The 19261-nt window shown below is 34.1% G+C and overlaps 1 protein-coding gene across 1 annotated transcript; it reads left to right on the forward strand.

Moving 5' to 3' along the window:
- Positions 1-1445: 1445 nt before the first annotated feature.
- On the forward strand, positions 1446-19241 carry LOC129891226 (pentatricopeptide repeat-containing protein At4g04790, mitochondrial-like). Its single transcript, XM_055966520.1, has 18 exons — positions 1446-1518; positions 1738-2000; positions 2332-2379; positions 3895-4521; positions 4860-5039; positions 5417-5481; positions 5912-6019; positions 6151-6264; positions 7355-7450; positions 7553-7651; positions 11111-11230; positions 12259-12363; positions 15262-15426; positions 15524-15651; positions 15728-15806; positions 16065-16282; positions 18456-18660; positions 18762-19241. The coding sequence occupies exons 2-17, from the start codon at positions 1775-1777 to the stop codon at positions 18634-18636; spliced, it is 2559 nt and encodes an 852-aa protein (XP_055822495.1). The 5' UTR covers positions 1446-1518; positions 1738-1774; the 3' UTR covers positions 18637-18660; positions 18762-19241.
- Positions 19242-19261: the final 20 nt, after the last annotated feature.

Genomic DNA, 19261 nt, shown 5'->3' on the forward strand with positions numbered 1-19261 from the left:
CAGAGATGAACTACCAGGGAAAATTAAGAACAATACACAAATGATAAGAGCTACGACCCAACAATAGTACACAAATGATTGCAAAAGGAAAAGCTATGGTTGACCCTTAAAATGAAATATTCACAAAACGAACTCCTTTTCCGCCGGAACAACGGGGACGGTTGTAATGAAGATTGCAAAAGAAAGTTCGAATCAACGACAACTTTTTGGATGACCTAAGGAATTGACTTTGAGGAAAAATTGTGGATCCTCCTCTGTTATGGGTTTACATGGAGGAAGGAAATGAAGAAGGATCTGATAACTTGGGGACAGACAAGGCATGGTGTTTCCATGGAGGAATGAGATGAAGATAAATCGATTTTGGGATTTAATTAGTTATGAATTTATTTAATTTAGTGGGTCGTATCGGATAATTTTAATTCAAATTGAATAGTTTAAATTAATTTGGGGGCAATTGTAAAATCCTTGTACCTTAGTTTTTCCGGTGAATAATGAAAGTGTGAACTAACTTGGTAGCTACTTCATTCATATGGGACTTAGTTCTGTATACACAAAAAATTGTCTTATCAAATAGTTTAAGGGTATATTTGACTTATTTTCTTATGTTTTGAAGTACTTGTTAGTAAAAAGAATATTTTTGATTGTAAAGAATATTTTTGAGTCAAAAACATAATAATAAAAATATTATTGATTCAAAAATATAATAAAGAGTAAAACTGAACCACTTTAAATGTACAAAAATATATTTGACCTCTAAACTATTTCACTTTTCAAGAGAAGAAGGGAAAAAAAGTTTTTTCTAGAGTTTCAAAATTAATTGTCTGCCAATACAAGTAAAACGAAAGGAAATCACATGTGTTCCCTAAAGAGAATAAACTTTCCCCCCCTTTCCTTGGTAGGATTCCTCCATTGATATTTTCAGTAACAAGGAATACAAGAATACTAGTACTATGTATCTTATTTCAAAAGGGAAGAGCAAAAAAAATATTAAGTACTTTTAATATTTAATAACTTCTTAATTTCAATATCGATATAACATGTTTAAAATCATGACATTCATTAATTTAAGATTACAAAATTCAAACTAAACCACATACACTGAAATAGGAGTGTTTAAAATTGAACCGTAATCGATAAGTCAACCGCAAAATTGATTTATTGGTATTGGATTATAGAATAAACGGTTGGGGAACAGATTAAAATTTTATAATTAACGGCTTATTGGTGTGGGGGCAGATTATTAAATTTTCTTATCGGATAAACTGTTAACCCGTTAAGAATTAACATATATTTACACTTCTTTTTCAATCTTTAGCCAATTGTCATTAGTATTTTACTCTGTTTGTGTGCAATTTTGTAAAAATATGAGTCACCAAATTGAAGTCAATTATCCTTGACTTTTGCTTGTATGCTATATCTCTACCGATTGAATAGGCTGAAGAAAGGCATTGAGGAGAGAATTGATCTCTTGTCTTCAAATCAGCTATCCTTTATTTATTATACCAAACGAACTGCAAGGTTAACAATGTGATTTATTGGTGCAAAAAATTTCATAATCAATTCCTTAATTTCTCCATTCACCAAATTCCTTTTCTGGATTAGACAGTTTTTACTAATCCATTTTATCAAAAATAAACACACTAGTTTAACTGTACATAATCCTGTCTGTTTTTTTCAAAGAAAAGGTGAAAAAGATTGAAGCCTTTTGTTTAATCTATGCTGTGTTGCTCCTTTCAGTTCACAGAGAAGCAAGAATCCAATTGGGTCATTGCTGATGCCTGGTTCCAAAACCAAAACCCTAAGGTCTTTGTTCCGTTCCGCTACTAAATTATCAAATCAATGGAAATCTGTTTCCCCTTCAACTTCAGCCGAAGATGTTGCCCTAAAACACCAATTATCCTCCTTTAAATCTTCATCTTCTAAACTCTCTAATGATTCTTCTAAGTCTCTCAGTGACATAGCCGCCGAAGGTTTCAACTTTAGCTCTGCTGCTGACTATGGTAAGCATATTTTCCCAATTCTTATTTGCTCAAACGTTGTTGATCTCTTAGATGGTGGTAAGGTTTGAGCATACATTACCTCGCCAAACCTCACTTGTGGAATTACATTAGGTGGGTATGTTATTGTAATAGTTATTATCTCTGAAAGTCTCCTTTTTTTTCCTTAGATTTCAATTTTTTTCAATGAAGAAAGTGAACTTTTGTGGGATAATAACTGTTAGTTGATTTGACCATATGAGAAATTTAACTCATTGTGATAAAGGCAAAAGGATAAACACTTAAAATTGTTCAATTATTTTATGTTTTTTTTTTGGTTTGTTTGTTTGTGCAGGAGAATCATCAAAACTGTTGTCAAGAGAAATATCGTCGATACTCTGTGGTATGTTTTTTTCTCTTTTTTGGGTTGTGTTAATTTGATTAATCAGGTGCATCCTTAATAGATTGTATTGTAGGGGTCGTTTGGTTCAAAGCAAGGTTAAATCCCTGAGATTGATTATAACCAGGATAGATAGTCTCGTTTAATCTCATGATTTTGGTATAAATATATCCTAGTTTTAGCTTATACCCATAAGGCCACAACCAAACACCAAATGCATTTATTAGTGAAGAGTTGATGAACTTAAACCCCCTAATGCCTGAAACCAAATGGACCCTAAGTCTTAGATATGTTAAAATCTGAGAAGGACAACTACCTTACGCTGGAGTTTTTTTTTTTAAATATTACCTTCTCTTTGTTTATTCTTTTGTTGACTTTTCAGATTTTTTTTTTTTAAACTTTGGTATATTGCGTGGACTCAGTTGTTCAAATTAGAGACGAGTTGTTTAATATGAATGCACATTATGATAGATACCATCATATTGGTACAACATCATGTTTTGCTTATTGTACTTAGGACAATGTTAGCGTTTTAGAGTAATAGTGAAGAAGCTCTCCAGCTTTCCTGCGAGTTGTACTTTTCCTGTGCTGACTAAAGTGAATACTTCCTTGGAACTTTCGCTATGTACACAGCTGTCCTACCACTAGCTAGAAGGTGTTATTACCTTTCTCTGCTAAATGTACATTGAAAGGGTAAATATATCTGTCATTATGTCTTGTGTCCTTCGTTCACGAGTCCAGATTTTTGGAGTGTGGGGTATCTTGGAGCTTCAATAATTCATGCTGTGACCTTTGAAGTCTTAAATAATAGTTTGAGAACTAAATGAGTCACCACAATTTTTCAATTGTCAACTTGGAAAGTTCTGCCATGAATTTCATTTCCCAGTTTAGGATTTGAATCTGTTGTGATTCTCTGTCTTAGGAATTCTTGTAATTATAATGATATTTGATAGCCAAAGGTTGAACAAACATGTAAACTATGATGCTGGTCCAGCTACTGTTATCCTTATATTGATATTCGTGCGTTATCCTGGGGGCTTAAGAGATATTAAGAAAGTAATGTGTGGTGGTATTGTTATCTTTTTATTTTTTGATGAAGTAAGTAGTTAATTTTAATTAAGGCATCAAGAAGATGCATAGTGACAGAAGGTCCAAAAGGTTAGCTCCAGTACAATGCTAAGATCATGGAGCTAAGAAAATCCAAAAACATATTAATGCTGTTTACAGCGTTATGAAATTCCAACTGAACAAACTAGCTAAGCATTTTGTGGCAGTCCTTTTTTTTTTTTAAAAAAAAATTATTTATTATTTCTAGATGGTGCTTTAAGATCTTTTCTCATGTCTGCTTAGTGTCTTGGAAACTGCATATTCTTTTTACAAGATTCCTTGTGATGTAATTAGATGTGGACAAAGATTGCATGACTTAGAATATCTATTTATTTTTTTCATATGTTGTCTGTATGCAATTGCTTTACAACCTATTTTATCTACATATTCTTCTGATATCTTTTATTGTAGGTGATTTAGATTTTTATTTGAGCGATTCAGAAGAGAGTAGTAATGGAAGTTGCTTGGAAAATGTATTGGATGTACCATGGTTATCAAATGTAGAAAAATGCAACATCTCATTGCGACGGAAAGAAATAGCACGAGAAAGGAAGGAAAAGTGGACCTTCAAGAGTACTCAGATAAGTCGTTTCCACCAGTTGGTTAAACAATGTGCCTGTAAATTGGGGGCTGATACTACCATTAAAGTGTTTGGTAAATTGGGACGAGAAACTGGCCAGAAAGAATATAATTCTCTAATAAGACTCTGTATAGAGAAGGCCAGAGAAAGTAATGATGAAGAGGTGTCGTTGAAGCAGCTTTCAAAGGCTTATCAGCTTCTTAAATCAATGAAGGAACAGGGTTTCCAAGTAGAAGAGGAGAGCTATGGTTCAGTTCTTATGTATTTTATTGATTTTGGCATGGTACAAGAGTTTGATTTTTACTGTGAGCTCATTATGGATGGAAATGCTGATTCACTTGCAAGATTAGCTTACTATGAGATGTTGCTTTGGACTAAAATTGAAAATGAAGATAAAATAGAAGAACTCCTCTACCATCTTTCTCTTTATGATGGTGCTGATAAATCTGCCTTTCAAGGTTTGCAATTTACTGTACATATGCCCCTATTACTATTTTAGTTTGTATACTCTTATTGTTTGATCCTGCTGGATATTAGAAGTTACCTGTGCTACCTTCCACTTAATGATTAGTGATTAAAATGATTGAGTTGCATGCCTCTTTTTTCATGTTTACTGTACATGATGTTTATAATGCATTTGAAAATGGTTGATGAATTTAGAGTCTGTCTTTGCAATGTGGTAACATCTTAGAATCTTACAAATCGTTCTTATATGCATCTCATGATGAGTTTTGGCAGGTGCTTTCTCTGCACTAGTGCCATATTTTAGAGTTTCACAATGTTGAATATGTTGCAGAAAACTATCTCTTAGCATTGTGCGAAAGTGACCGAGTTGAGGATTTTGTGAGGCTTCTACGAACTATTGACATAACAAAAGTTTCATCTACTGATTTTGTCACAAATATCTTCAAGTTCTTGGGGAAGTTGCTATTGGAGTCCTTCGCAAAGATGTTTCTTCAGGAGTTGGTAACAATAGGTAAACTCATCACCTTATTTTTCTTTAGAGGCACCTATATAGTTGATTTAACAATCACTGGCCTCATGTTAGACAAATTGTTTCTAATTGTATTGGGTACTTTAAAGTGAAGGTTACCATAATTGTTTAACTCAAAGTGTGACCTCTATGCCGGTATCTTGTCCCAATACATCTTAGAAAGGATTATTATCTAATTCTGCGAACAGATATTGCTATCTGGTTAAAAAATAAATAAACATTACCGTATAGGGAAAATGTTGTGAGTATTGGCATCAGTTATAAGGAACCTGAAGATTTCCCTTTTTCTGTTGCTGTTAGAAAAACTTTTACTTCTATGGTAATCTTATTGAATCCTAATGTAGTCTCACTCAAAGCAGGTATTGGAGCAAAAGACATCTCAAAATTTATCTACAATTATACAAGTAACATGCCAAATTTAGCGGTGAGGAACTTCTCATTAATTCTGCTTGTAATCTCCCTTGGTATACAATTCACATGATGCTTGCATAAGTTAGAAATTTTGTAATGCTGAATCAAAAGATTATTGGATAGAATATCTAAGAGGCTGTTTGTTTGCGCAAATCACAAGTTAAATTAACATCTTAAGCTCTGTGTCAGTCAAAGAGTGTCAATTGATGTCACATGTACTGGAATGATGGAAGTTAAAGGGAGTACAACGTGTTGTTGTATTTAGCGCTTCTAATTATTTTTTGCTCCTGGATTGCGATAAGCATTTCTTTTCTCTGCTAACAGAATTAGTTGGAAATTTTGAGTAAACTATTGTAGTTGCCAAGTCGATCTGTAGTTATGGTAGTACTGAATATCTGTCCATCAGTGAAATATTACTCTGATTGCTCTGTTATTGATGGAAGGTTGAAGATGTTATCCTTGAATTCAAAAATTTACATGTGGAGTTGGAGCTTAGGCCAGCATCGTCCCAGTATCAGAAGCTTATTATGTACTGTTGTGAGTTATTTAAGGTAAGGACTGATTGTTTAGAGATATTCTATTCAGTAGTTGGAGACTTCTTTGTGCAACATAAGAGTCATTACATGTTCTGGTTAATATGTGAATTTCTCTAATGTACTGATAGTTGCAACTTTGTAAATAGGTACATGCTGCATTAGATATGGTTGATCAAATGTTTGAAGCAGGTCTGACATTATCCTTGGAGACATTTAATTCCGTACTAGAAGCCTGCGATAAAAGCTGTGAGTATAATTTGGTAGGTTAGTTTGAATCCCTTATCTTTTTGATGTTTTAGTTCATTAGCTTAATCTACTTTAATTGTATAGTTTGGGCTAGGACACACAAATTATATGAGATTTAACTGTCACAAATGTTCCTTGATTGTTCTCATAGATTTTTGCTGTTCATGTATATGTAGTTAGAATACAGTTTTGATGCTCATTGCCGAACCTGGATAAAGAATCACAGCATCCTGGGCGGCATGTTTTATTCGAAAAACTAACTTACTAAATAGTTAGTGATGGACTAAAACCCTTGGGCCTTCGCACTCTAGCACTGGCAATGACATTCGAAAATTATAGAAATCAAGGACCAGATGGTTGCTAAAGTGCATAGAAAAGGATTTTTTCACTCAAGGAATAGCCTCTTATCCATTATTTCTCTTTGCTAGATTAGGTGTCGTTCATAGAAAATCATATCCTACTTTAAGGTTTCTATTTTATTGGTATAGTTCTTGTATATGGATGTTTTTTGCCCTGCATTAATAAGATTTTTTCTGATTGCCAAGTGTGCGCTAAGAAGTTATTTTATGCGGTTAATGTCGATCTTAGATCCCACTTTGTGGGACTACACTTTGTTTGTTGTTGTTGTAATGTCTATCTTTAGTGGCAAAAGTAAAGAAATAGTTCTTCTTCTCAAAAGAGAAACGACTTATTTCCCATGATCTGCTCAGTTGGAGCTTTTAACCCTTGTGAGCAACAAAGTTGGATTCTCCAAATAGGTTTTGTATTAAATAGCTAATGGTGACTTCATTTTTGTTGATCCATGTCTTATCAGTGCATGAATAAGTACTATGTTCATGATGTCAAATCAAATAAAAGATAAACTCATGGCAATGATAGATTTTTCGGTTGAATTCAACCTGTGGATGTTCTCTTCTTCCTTCATTGTCAACTGGATTACTGCTTGGCTGACTCTTTGATTTGAAATTACGTCAGTAGTTTTTCCAGCGAGTGGCTAGTACTGAGTGATTCTATTTCAAATTGTCCATTGCGTATATCTTGTATCTTTGATTCATTTATTGTTTGCGTAAATCATGTTTTAATGTTTATCCTCATGAATCTTAGGTTCATCGAATTTATTCAATGATGCTTCGTCATGATATCAAGCCAAATAATGAGACCTTCAGGATTATGATAAATATGACTGTGAGAACAAAGGATGTAAGTTTCCTCTTCTTATCGGGGAATAATATTTTTATATAAATATGGAATGTGTCGCTTAACTAGCCAAGCTCTATGTTCTCTATGTTGTCCTAACTGCAGTTTGAAGGCGCATATGGCATGCTCAAGGATTTGGAGAAGTTTAACGTGATGCCTACCACAAGCATGTACAATGCCATAATGGGAGGATATTTCCGAGAGGTGGGTTCCCCATTTATCTTGTTATCTTCTATGCATGAGTTGTCAACATCATCTATGTGCTAAAAACTAACTTTTGCTCTCAACCCATTTATTGCATCTCGTGCTCTTCATTTGACCGAGCCTCTTTCAGAGTACTTATAGAACGTCTTTTTGAGTGAAAGGAACAATATGTTAAAAGGATATTGCATGATTTTAAGTTGTATCGTTTGAGCAGTAAGGTTAACTTTTTTAGTGGGTCAATTATGTGGCAGAAGTTGATTGTATCTCACTATCTCTACAAGAGTTGTACAACTAGAGCTAAGGGTCATCTGGAGCTCGTGTTATTGAAAATAGTTCTGGTTTCATATTCTGCATCGATTGTTATCTGCTTGGTCATCATATTTGTTTCCGTCTGAAAACCCACTTTGGTTTATGTGAATATTGAATATGAAATGCACATATTAGTAGTATGTGCCTACACACATCTAAATGCACAAATATGCTATTTATATTACTACTTGTTTAATTAATTATACTTATTGTCTCAGTGATTTAATTTTAGGTAATGCTTGTATTTCTATTTAAAAATTAGAAAAAGATGTTTAAAAATGTTTTTTCATGATTCTAAGAGTACTTCAATGTTAAAAATTCATCATCTCATATTTTAGGATACATGGTCTTTAGATTTCCTCTTAAAATTGTTCATTATTTTGAGAGAATTTAAAATTTATTATTATGAATTAATTATTATAATCTCCAGCTTTTTAAAACTAACATAAATCATATAGTTGATAAATATATATATGATGGTAAGCACCCAAGAGTGTGATTTAGTGGTCAATAAAGTGGGAGGAGAAGCATGAAGTCTCATGTTCAAATCCCAACAGAGATAAAAATACTAGGTGATATCTTTCAATTTGTCTAATCATTGGTGGACAGAGTTATTTGGTGCCTATTGTTGGTGGTAAGTGACAATTATCTCCTAAAATTACTCGAGGTGCGCATAAGCTGGCACATACACCACAAATTGTTTTAAAAAAACATTTATGTGATGGGAATTAATTGGGATCAAAGTAGTTATCTGGGTAAGACCGTTATCCGGGTAAGGGCTTACGACATTTAGAGAGCTCCTACTTCCCTTGAATTATGATGGTGGGGCAATAAGGTGAAAACCATTTTTTAAAGTACTTATTTATTTAATATAATAAAATAAATAGAAAAATCATTGTTATTAAATTAATGAGATAAATATGATGTGGCCTTAATTTTCTGACGTGGATATGATAAGTTATCCATATCAGCACAAAGATATGATGTGTTATCCGTGTCAGCACAAGTGAGGAACACAATGATGGAGTTGTTTAAAACTCCTATTTTAATTGAGTTCAAGTGTCCAATTTACAATTCATGGAGTAGAAGGGTCCAATTGACAATCTAAGCCAAGTACAAAGGTCTCCCTGTTCATTCCGCCATAAATTAATTATGTTAATAAACCATATATAACATTGGATAAAATAATGTTAGTCAGGAGTACTGTAGGTAACAACCTTTCATTAAATTTAAAACCTACGACATGTAATATACCATACAACTCATATATTAAATCAAACTCCAATTACAAATTATCTGGTGATTATTACTCGTATCTCTGTAAAATATATTTTGTATATAATTGATAGCGAACTGGACCACCTTACAGTAGAGACATGCTTGGACTTATTTATTTTCAGTACATTTGTCTTACCTTTCATCCCTCCATCTTGAATTTGCACAATGTTCGTGCAGTACATGATTTAAAAATATATCTTTCTTTATGTCCATCTATCTATAAAACGAGGTTATGCTTCTATTGATAGACGAGTATCTTGTTCATGAAGCACTTAACATTTGGGATGGGATAATTGAAAAGACTGAGAAAAGCTGGCTTTGTGGAAATTCAAATACTTGTCCCTGGGAGGGAGAGTTACACTAACAAATTCAGTCCTAGATTCTTTACCAACATATGTAATTCCTATTCCTGGCAAAGTGGTTAAGATTCTGGACAAGCTAAGGAGGGGATTTCTTGTGGCAAGGGATTAAAATTGAGAAGAGTTTCAACCCGGTGAAGTGGATTACAGTCCAGCAAAGCAGGAGATATGGTGGACTAGGAGTGAGAAATCTAAAGTTACAAAATAACAGCCTACTCATGGAGTGGCTCTGGAGGTACAAACAAGAAGAACAAGCTTTATGGAGGGAAGTAATATCCCAGAAATATGGACAGGAGGTGCAATGGTGCACAAATGAAGTGACTAGCACCTATGGAGTTGGAGTCTGGAGTCCATTAGAAATCTCTGGTTGATACTCAAGCCCAATACAAAGGCCAAAGTTGGGGGTGGGGGACAAAATCTCTTTTTGGAAAGAAGACTGGAGTGGTCATGGCACCCTACAGTCTCTATTTTCTGACTCTTCTCTATATGTGTGAATCCTGAATGTAGCATACAGAAACTGTGGTTTCCACAGGGGTGGAATTTGGTCTTCAGGAGGTTACTCAATGATTGGGAAATAGCATGGGTTACAGAGTTGTTGAATCTGATAGGAGGATATCCTGGTATTAACATGGAAGCGGATAAGTTGTTATGGGGGCAACATAGGGATGGCCTGTTCTCTGTCAAATATAGTGTACAAATGGGGATTCTGTGTAACTGCAGGAAGATCAGCAGGTCCTTGGAGTACTATCTGGACGAGTGTGACACATGAGGCTATGAAGAAAAGGGGAATTAGCATACCCTCTAGATGTATGCTATGCAAAGAGGCATTTGAGACCAACAAGCCCATCTTTCTTCTTTGCAAAGTAACAACACAAGTATGGGATCTCTTCACTAGTATAGCCAATGTGAACTGGAGCATGCCAGAACACACAGCAGACCTCCTTAGCTGCTGGATGACGAGAGGTGGAAGTTAAAGTCAGAAGAGATGGTGGAGAACAATTCCAACTTGCATTTGGTGGATTATATGTTAGGAGAGAAATCGGAGGATTTTTGAAGTGAAAGAATGTTCATTACAAAAGATTAAATGAGAAGTTATTACTATTTTAGGCTTTTTGTGTAACGAAAAAAATATAGAAGAGGAAATCCAACTAGTGGATTTTATAGGATCCTTGCAAGTATATGTCTCATTCCTTGTAAATTTTTGGAGGTGGCCAGCATAGCCCTAAAGCCCTAAATGCTGATGAATATAAATTTACCATTTTTTTTTATTTTTAAAAGTAATATCTTGTGCATGCATTTTAGATACAGAAAACTGCCTTTTTGTTTGTGTGAAAGGCTGTCCAATCCATGTGCACCATAGTGGTTGCTTGATGGTTTTTATCACTTTTATTTTGGAATTTTGTTGCTTGAATTTCCCTATCCATGGATGTGATGATGGTTTGGTGGTGCTTATTACTTCTGTTTTTGTTTTTAAATTTACCTTTTGACATTTTTTGGCTGAACATTCTGGCAGAAAGACACTCGTGCTGCATTAAGGGTTCTCAAACAAATGGAAGATGCTAATGTGAAGTCAGACTCTCAGACTTTCAGCTATCTGATAAGCAATTGCACGACTGAGGATAACATATCTAAGGTCCTTGGTTTTACATATTAGTTCAGTACTCCCATGTGATAAGTTCTGTTATGTGATCTTGATAAAGAACCTTTGTTCTGACTTGGCAAAAACTATTTTTTGGGAATATGACTATAGATCAGTCTTGCTTTTCTCATTTCTCTGGTGTAACTAAGTTTGATAATTTGAGTTGATGCATTATTTTCATTTACTAGCTTGTTGTAGATTATTTTTTCTATCATATTTCTCGTTATTAAGAGATGGTGATTCAGTAGTTGTTTAGTAAAAGTTAGAATGGAAATATAATGCCCATGATTATAGAAGGAAAGCTAGCTTATATTGAGCTTATTAAAGATTATAAGAAGGAAAGCTAGCTTATATTGAACTTATTAGGATTATAAGACTAGTTCAATTCATACAGTATCAAAAGTCAGGCAAGCATCTTGGCAAATCCCTGATTCCTTTGGAGACAAGTGTGGAAGGGAAACTTTTGAACTCCTGGGTAGGATGGAGAGTTTGGGGGTTGGAGTTTACCATATAAAAGAAGTTGAAAACTTTCATATTTTATGTATATACTGCTTTGGAAGAAAATTGTGGCTAAAATAAGAAGTTGATAACCGGTTCATGGGTTAGAAACCATGTATTGCCAACTAGCTAGTGGAGGCCTAAGAAAATTCTACTTGTATCAAAAGAGAGGAAATCCATTGAATGATGTATAATTAGCATACAAATTTTAACCGTGTTTCATCAATACATCCATCAACACGGTGCTAGTCTTTCCATTTGATTTAAAAATTGTATTTTATGTGAATGCAATTCTCTTAAAGTGATCTATACAAAATTTTTATAAAATATTTTTCAGTGATAACTGGTTCCGTGAATCTGTTTCCTTTATCTGATTTATTTGGGCGTAGGCTCTTTTGCCCTTTGTTTTCGTTCTTTGTTTATAAAATATCTGCTTTTTCTTTCGATATTAGCAGATAGATGCTTATCTTGTCGACATTGGCTACAAATGTGGAACTAATAGTTGGTAATTTGAAAATTTGTAGTTTCTCGATGAGATGAAAGATTCTGGAGTTACACTCACAAAGCATGTATATATGGCCTTAATAAATGGATATGCAGCTTCTGGACAGTTTGAAAAGGCTAAACAGGTACACAATGAGTATATTCGGTTCTATAAATCTTTCATTGGCCATATTTTTTCCTTTTTTTCATGCTAAATACTTTGTTAGATCCATGGATTCTTAGTAACTGGTTTTCCCCTGATTTCAGTTGTCTATTTCACTATATTTATTTAACTAGTTCTGGGTACGTGCGTTGCACGTATATCCCTATCAGTTGGTATCAAAATCTTCTATACAATTTCAACTGATATGTTAGATAATAAAAAGAGAAATTAAAGTATATCAAAAATGCAAGTTCTCGAGGATGATGAACATTGATCTTATATATTAATCACCTGACACATGAATTCAAAATGAATTTAATATCTACAGAGTTGAAATATAAATTAAAGTAGTTGAGATACTATTTATAATAGTTACTTTATATTATACATGCATATATGTTACTCTTAACATTTAAAGGAAAGAAAAAGACAATTCACCTCATCATTGCTTTCACTTAGAAGAGAAAATAATGATTAACAAAAATATGTAAAGACTGGTATTTAGATAAACATAAACAGATAAATAAAAGGATAATAAAGGAAAATGGAGATTGTCAAGCACTCACGGAAAAGACATGAGCTTGGTAAGAAAGTTTTTGCCCAAAAATGAAGACGGTAAAGCAGTTGTGTTAATAGCATAATAATGAGTATAGATTGTTTTTTTCGACTACCAAATGGTTGTGCTTTGTTATTTAATTTAATACACCATTTAGGCTAATTAAATGCAAAGCATGAAAGGAGAAAACGAGGAATAAATGGAAAAAAATGGAATATGAAGAGTCACAAGAATTTCTTAGTAGTGTAATTTTTCAGAGATTAATACACATTACACACAAAAAAAAACAAAGAATGAAGTGGCACAAAAATTAATTAGCAGTATAATTATTCAAAAATTAAATTGATAAAGTTGTTGCCTTGTGACCAGAAGGTCACGGATTCAAATCTTGAAAACAGTCTTTGGCAGAAATGCAAAGTAAAGTTGTGTACAATAGACTCTTGTGGTCGGATTCTTCTTCGAACCTTGTACATAGCGGGAACTTTAGTACACCGGATTACCTCTTTTTTTAATTATAAATTATGAAGATGAAGAAAGGTTAATAAGAGAATTTGAAATTTTGGATGAAGTACAGTACGTGGAAGAGACGCCAGATTAGTTTTTAATGCAAAAGGAAAAAAATTCCTAATTGGGTTCAAATGCAAACCAATTTAATTAGTGTTATATATGGTATTAATTGGTTATTTGGCCTTTTGTCTCAAGGATATTGTTACGTGGGCTTTACTTCGACATTATGGTGTGAGGATTTTGGCAAGTCATTAAGGCAGTAAAAAAATTATAAAAAATGGCGGAAAAAACTGTAAAAATATGATATTATGATTTATTGTAATTTAATTTTTCATATAGGGCTTTCCACTTGTAATATGTTAGTAGATTTATTATTTAATACTTAATTAATTAAATAATTTATAATATTATAATTTAGTGTGGGTAAAATGGTAATTCTACTTTGCATTTTAGAACTTCTCCCTTTTAATAATATACTAGTCTTGGGTTATTCCCTACTATTATATAAAATCTGGACATGCCTAATCTTATGTTGAAAATTATTTGTAAATATGATAAACCGTGTATTAATTTATATGTTTATATAGAGCTTACATGGTATATATTCAATCTATATATGTCTTTCTTAGGATGGTTAGTAGAATCTTTCATTTTTGCATAGCCTATGTAAACGGTTCAAAGAATTAGTACATGCAACTTTAATGTGTATAAGCAAAGTGTAACGTACAAAATATATATATATATATTTTTTTAATATAAGTGCACATAGTTTTTTGTGATATATTGATATATATGATAAGCGAAATGAACATACCAATTTCTTAATCATGCCAACGGAGGATACCATTATTTTGTCAAACAAAAGTCAAAAAAGGAAACGTCATCGGCTTATCTTTTATGTGAACATGGCTGAAGTAACTGCGAAATTTTTTAATCAAATGAGGTAGTAGAAAAAACTCAATTTATTATGAGATCTTAGGAATATTTGAAAAGACTCAATTAATTATGAGATGTTGGGAGATTTTAAAAGACAATTTATGATGAGGTATTTTTAGAAAAAATCTACTATTTAATTAATTATATATTTCTATAACATTTTGATTATGATTGGAAATGAAGGGAAAATGATGCATTAACTGTAACCAGAGAAGTTCAAGCAAATTGGCTTTCCCTTGAGTACGGTTAATGACTTTGCAGTTAAGTAGTTCAATAAAATCATCCAATGAGAGTAATTAAGTAGTTAAATAGAGTTGTAGAAAAGACTCAATTTTTTATTACATGTTAGAACTTAGAAGTAATAGAAAAGACAATTTATCATGAGATGTTTTTTTTTTACTTTTTTTGAATAAAAATATTATAATTTTTTTACTATTTAAATAAATGCACCCCCATTTAGAAAGAAGGGTCGAAGGTTTTGGGCCTGTAGCTTTCCCCGTCCCCCCTTCGTCGGGCAGTGCTTGTGAACTGATGGTTTCAGGGCCTACGTCTACCCGTATGAAATTAGATGTTTTATATATAATTTTCTTGAAGTTTCTGCTGCCACATGTTTGGTGGGTCATGGGTGCACACGTGAATATTAAGAGATCAATTTATACGCTTCTTTGAAGCTATGCTACGTTTTAGTGTAAATTCTAACGTGATGCTTTTTATCTTGTCAAATCGGAAGCTTTCATGGGAAATATACTCTGTAGAGAAAAAATTGAACTGCTCTAAAACTGATAACCGTTCTTTTAACTTTCTCTCCTTGGAAGAGGCATGATCTTGCCAAAAGAAGATATGACTTTTTCTGATGATTTAGAAGCATCAACGGATGTGCAGGTAATCTATGATCGAGGAGTACCTGTGAAGGGTTTCAATGAAATTAGAAGTTCGCTTGTTTCAGCTCTTGCTTCACACGGGCAAATGTCAGATGCCCTTGATATATATGAGGAAATGAAAGAAGCTCAATGCAAGTTGGAGCCGAAAGCGGTTATCTGTCTCATTGTCAGTGCTTTCTTGCATATGTGCTCTTTCCCAGGATCTTTTCCTTGACACCTTCAATATTTTGACAGTTTTACCCTTTTAAATCATAATTTTGCAGGAAAACCTTCAAGCTGAAGGAGATTTGCATAGATTGCTCCACCTACTTGAGCAATTAAATGGCCTCGATCAATGGGTGGATGCCTCCTATAGGGTCATAACATATTGTATTGGGAAAAATCATTTCAGGTCTAAATTCATAATTGTTTCTTGAGACTATTGCTGAAATTTGGAGTTGCTTTAATTTTTCCCTTTTTTGTAATAGATCTATTGTCGACTTGCTTAAAAGGCTGGTAGATGCATACAAGTCTGATGAAGTGGTTAAGGAAGTTCTATTCGATGAGGTTTTGCACCTCTTCCTTTTCTCTGTTTTATATTGGAAAATATAATGTGTCAAATAATAATTATGTGTCATGGAAACTCAGTTCTTTTTGGGTTCCTGTAATTCATATACTCTCATCAGTTTTTGTGTGCAAGATGAAGCTCCCCACTGCATATGATACTTTTATTTTGACAAAATTGTTCTCATTAATAGTGGAGGCCTGTATTTAGCTCTGATGTGTTTTATTGCTTGATATTCATTTTTGGTAATCATGGAGCAGGTTTTCTGCCAGATTGCGGAAAAAGACCCAATAAATTTACAGTTAGGCTTGGATCTCCTTCAGGCTATTAAGAAAGAGATTGGTCTCCTCCCTTCACGACAAAGTCTTGATTTCCTCCTCAGTGCTTGTGTCAAGGCCAAAGATTTACAAGCTTGTTATCTGATTTGGAAGGAGTACAAAATAGCTGGTCTTCCTTACAATATTTTAAGTTATGTGAGGTAATCTCGAATAACTAGTGTTATGTAGTCTTGTTTGCTAGCCTGAAAATTCTGTTCTTAGGAAATTCATGATAGTTACATCTTTTTATTTTGATTTCTCTACAGGTGCGTCTGTTGAGAAATCACTTAATTAATCAATCAACACTAAGATTCAATTAAGCTAGACTAATGCATTTCGTGCATCTGTTGAGAAATTACTTAATTAATCATTCAACACTAACATATAATTAAGCTAGACCAATGCATTTTCATAGATTTGTTGGTTTTTATCCTTCTTCCTTTGAGTGAAATGAAAAAAAAAAAATCATTTTAAACTAGGTCAAAGATATCTACCTATCTAATCTAACATAAAGTTGAAGATGAAAAAAAGAAAGAAAGAATAAAGTCATCGAAGTAACAATGCTTCTGGACTGTTTGATGTCCTTTCTTTTCTGTGTTCCATGGTTTAAGGTTCTAGAGCCATGAGAGTCAGTGGGAGCTTTATGGAGTTTTTACCTGTGTGATGTAGGTCTTCTTGTTGCATCCTAAAAGGTTCACGAGAGATAATTCTTTGCATGCTAAAAGGTTCTTGTTGAGATATCTTGCTTTCCTTTGACATGTGTGCCGACAGTCAAATCATCCTTTTTCTTTTCTTTTCAAGTTATATATCAGTTTTCTTTTCTCCAATCTTATTCAAGCAGAACACTCTTGGAGTTTCCTGTCTCCTTAAAGGAAAAAGCACTGCCAAAAATCTACAATCTTTTCACTCAATAGCAAAGTAACATGGTGTTATGTGACTATTGGGATCAACATGCAACAACGTGCAAACGGGAGCTGGAATGGAATTAGTTAGGAAGTTGTTTTATTTAGGCATAATAGGTAAATAGACACCCACACTTGCACAAGAAATTGTTTCTAGCCCCCATTTCAAATGGGTTCTCATTCAAACACCTGAACATGTTCAAACCCACTATTTTAAACGCCTGTGACTGGTTAAGTGTGGAGCATGTTCAGCAATCACGCACGCATAGATAACCCCATTAGTGTGGAGCGTTCAACATTTCATACAATCCCATTTGCCGATACAAAGTTCCTCTCATTTTTTCCATCAGAGACTCACCAAATCACACTATGGCAATCCGAAGAGTTTCATCAAGCATGGGAAGAGAGAACCCGAGACCACAGAAATTCAAGCTTGGAGAGGCCCTGGAGGACTTGCATGTGAGTGAATTTTGCCGGTTCACATCCTCTAGGCAAGGTGACAGCAAACAGAGGGGTTTCATGGAGGAAGAATGGTAGGATTGAGGTGGGGGAAAAAGGATTGTTGAACCTCATTGATTAAAAAAAAGTGAAAGGGCCTCCGGAAGGATTCGCTGGCAATGATGTTGGTTGCTGAGAGAGCGCTGGGGCTTAAAGATGAAAAGGGGGTTTTCATTTAGAAGTCAGATGTGAGTTCAAATGAAAAATGTGGAAATAGAAAGGGAGAAATAGGAGAGGAAAATGGCAAGGAAGGTTCTTCTGTGGCCAGAAAAAATGCTGTTCGCTGGTGGATTGATCTGGTCGCCAAGGTTGAAAAGGATGGAGGAATGAGGGGGGAAGAGAGATAACCGGGAGGTTTCTTTTAACTGTTAGTAGTTTTATTTTTCAGTCACACTCTTTAACGTTGTGCATACCACATATTTGGTCCAAATCAACTATTTAATTGCCACATAATCTCGATCAATGAGTCAGAGGCGTTCAAAACTTTAGTTTCGGTGTAGGTTCAGGTCTGGATGAAAACCTGTGGAGTTGGGAGGTCGGAACAAAATTTCGTGCAAGTACGAGTGCCGATTTACCTATTAAGCCTTCTATTTACATGTTTCCCCCCTAGAAGTCTTGTTACTAGGACTAGTATCCTCATTTTATCTCTATCTTATTTCAGCCTATGTAAGTCGTGACAGCTTGTAGTCTTAGCTTTGTACAAATATAGACGCTATGCCCCTTACTTCCTCATAAATGAAATCAAGAAACCAGCTTTTATGTTCATTTCTCTATTCTTCTACATTTAGTAAGCTTTTTCTTGTTCCTTGCTATTGAGAACACAACAAATATGAAGTAACTACACTTCAAACTAGTCGTATTTTAACCTTATTAGATTTGGGATACTTGTCCTTTTATGGTTTCCTTCTTTGCTCTAATTCATTGTTTGATGCAGGATGTATCAAGCCTTGTTGGCATTAAGGGACTACAAATCTGCAGCAAATATTCTCAATAATATACCAAAGGATGATATTCATGTTTGCAGTGTAGTCCAAGCTAGTCAGGCAGCTTATGGAATGTCTGCCTCCGCAAAAGGGAAAAAGAAAAAAAAGAAGACGAAAGGATGTGAGATATAAGACGTGAAAAGTGGAGTTCCTTCGGTATGTGTTAATTCTGAACATGCCGGTCTCTGTTCCTGCTACTTTTTTTACTTCCTCTTTGTGCTCACTTGTCTTCCTCCTCTTTTTTTTTTTGGGTGCAGTACTTGTTTCAGATCAACATTTTGCAGATCATGTAGATGTACAACTAGTGCTGAAAACTCGTTCTCTTTCATGTAACCTTGTAAGAGCTCTATATTAGTGGTGCTTTACAGTTGCCCTGAGATTAACTAGAAGTTGGAGGTGGATCAAGGGAAAAGAGACACTTCTTTTGACTTCTGGTATCATGGAATCATGCGTAAAATCATTTGAGGTATTGAAAGAAACTTGCACTGAATGTAGAAAGGACTAAGAATCAAGTGGTGAAGTCTATCTTGTTTCGTTTTGAAGAGGAGCTGAAACATATGTCTTCCCAAGTTCTTACAACAGAGGAATTCTCTAGAGAATAATTGATCGACGATATACACACGTTTATGCCTTCAAAGTTCTTACAAATTTTTGGTTTTGCTTATAATTTTAAGCAAATGAGAAAAAAATTCCTATTTGGAGCAATTCTAAACTGATTTTTGGCCTCTCTAATAAAAGCAATTGTTCATTTCTTGCA

This window comes from Solanum dulcamara, chromosome 6 (assembly GCF_947179165.1).
Source record: "Solanum dulcamara chromosome 6, daSolDulc1.2, whole genome shotgun sequence".
NCBI lineage: Eukaryota > Viridiplantae > Streptophyta > Magnoliopsida > Solanales > Solanaceae > Solanum > Solanum dulcamara.

Coding starts and splice junctions, on each gene's coding strand:
- LOC129891226 (XM_055966520.1), top strand. CDS start 1,775: ATGCCTGGTTCCAAAACCAAAACCCTAAGGTCTTTGTTCCGTTCCGCT. Junction 7,451..7,552: donor TGACTGTGAGAACAAAGGAT/GTAAGTTTCCTC, acceptor TCCTAACTGCAG/TTTGAAGGCGCATATGGCAT. Junction 12,364..15,261: donor AGTTTGAAAAGGCTAAACAG/GTACACAATGAG, acceptor ACGGATGTGCAG/GTAATCTATGATCGAGGAGT.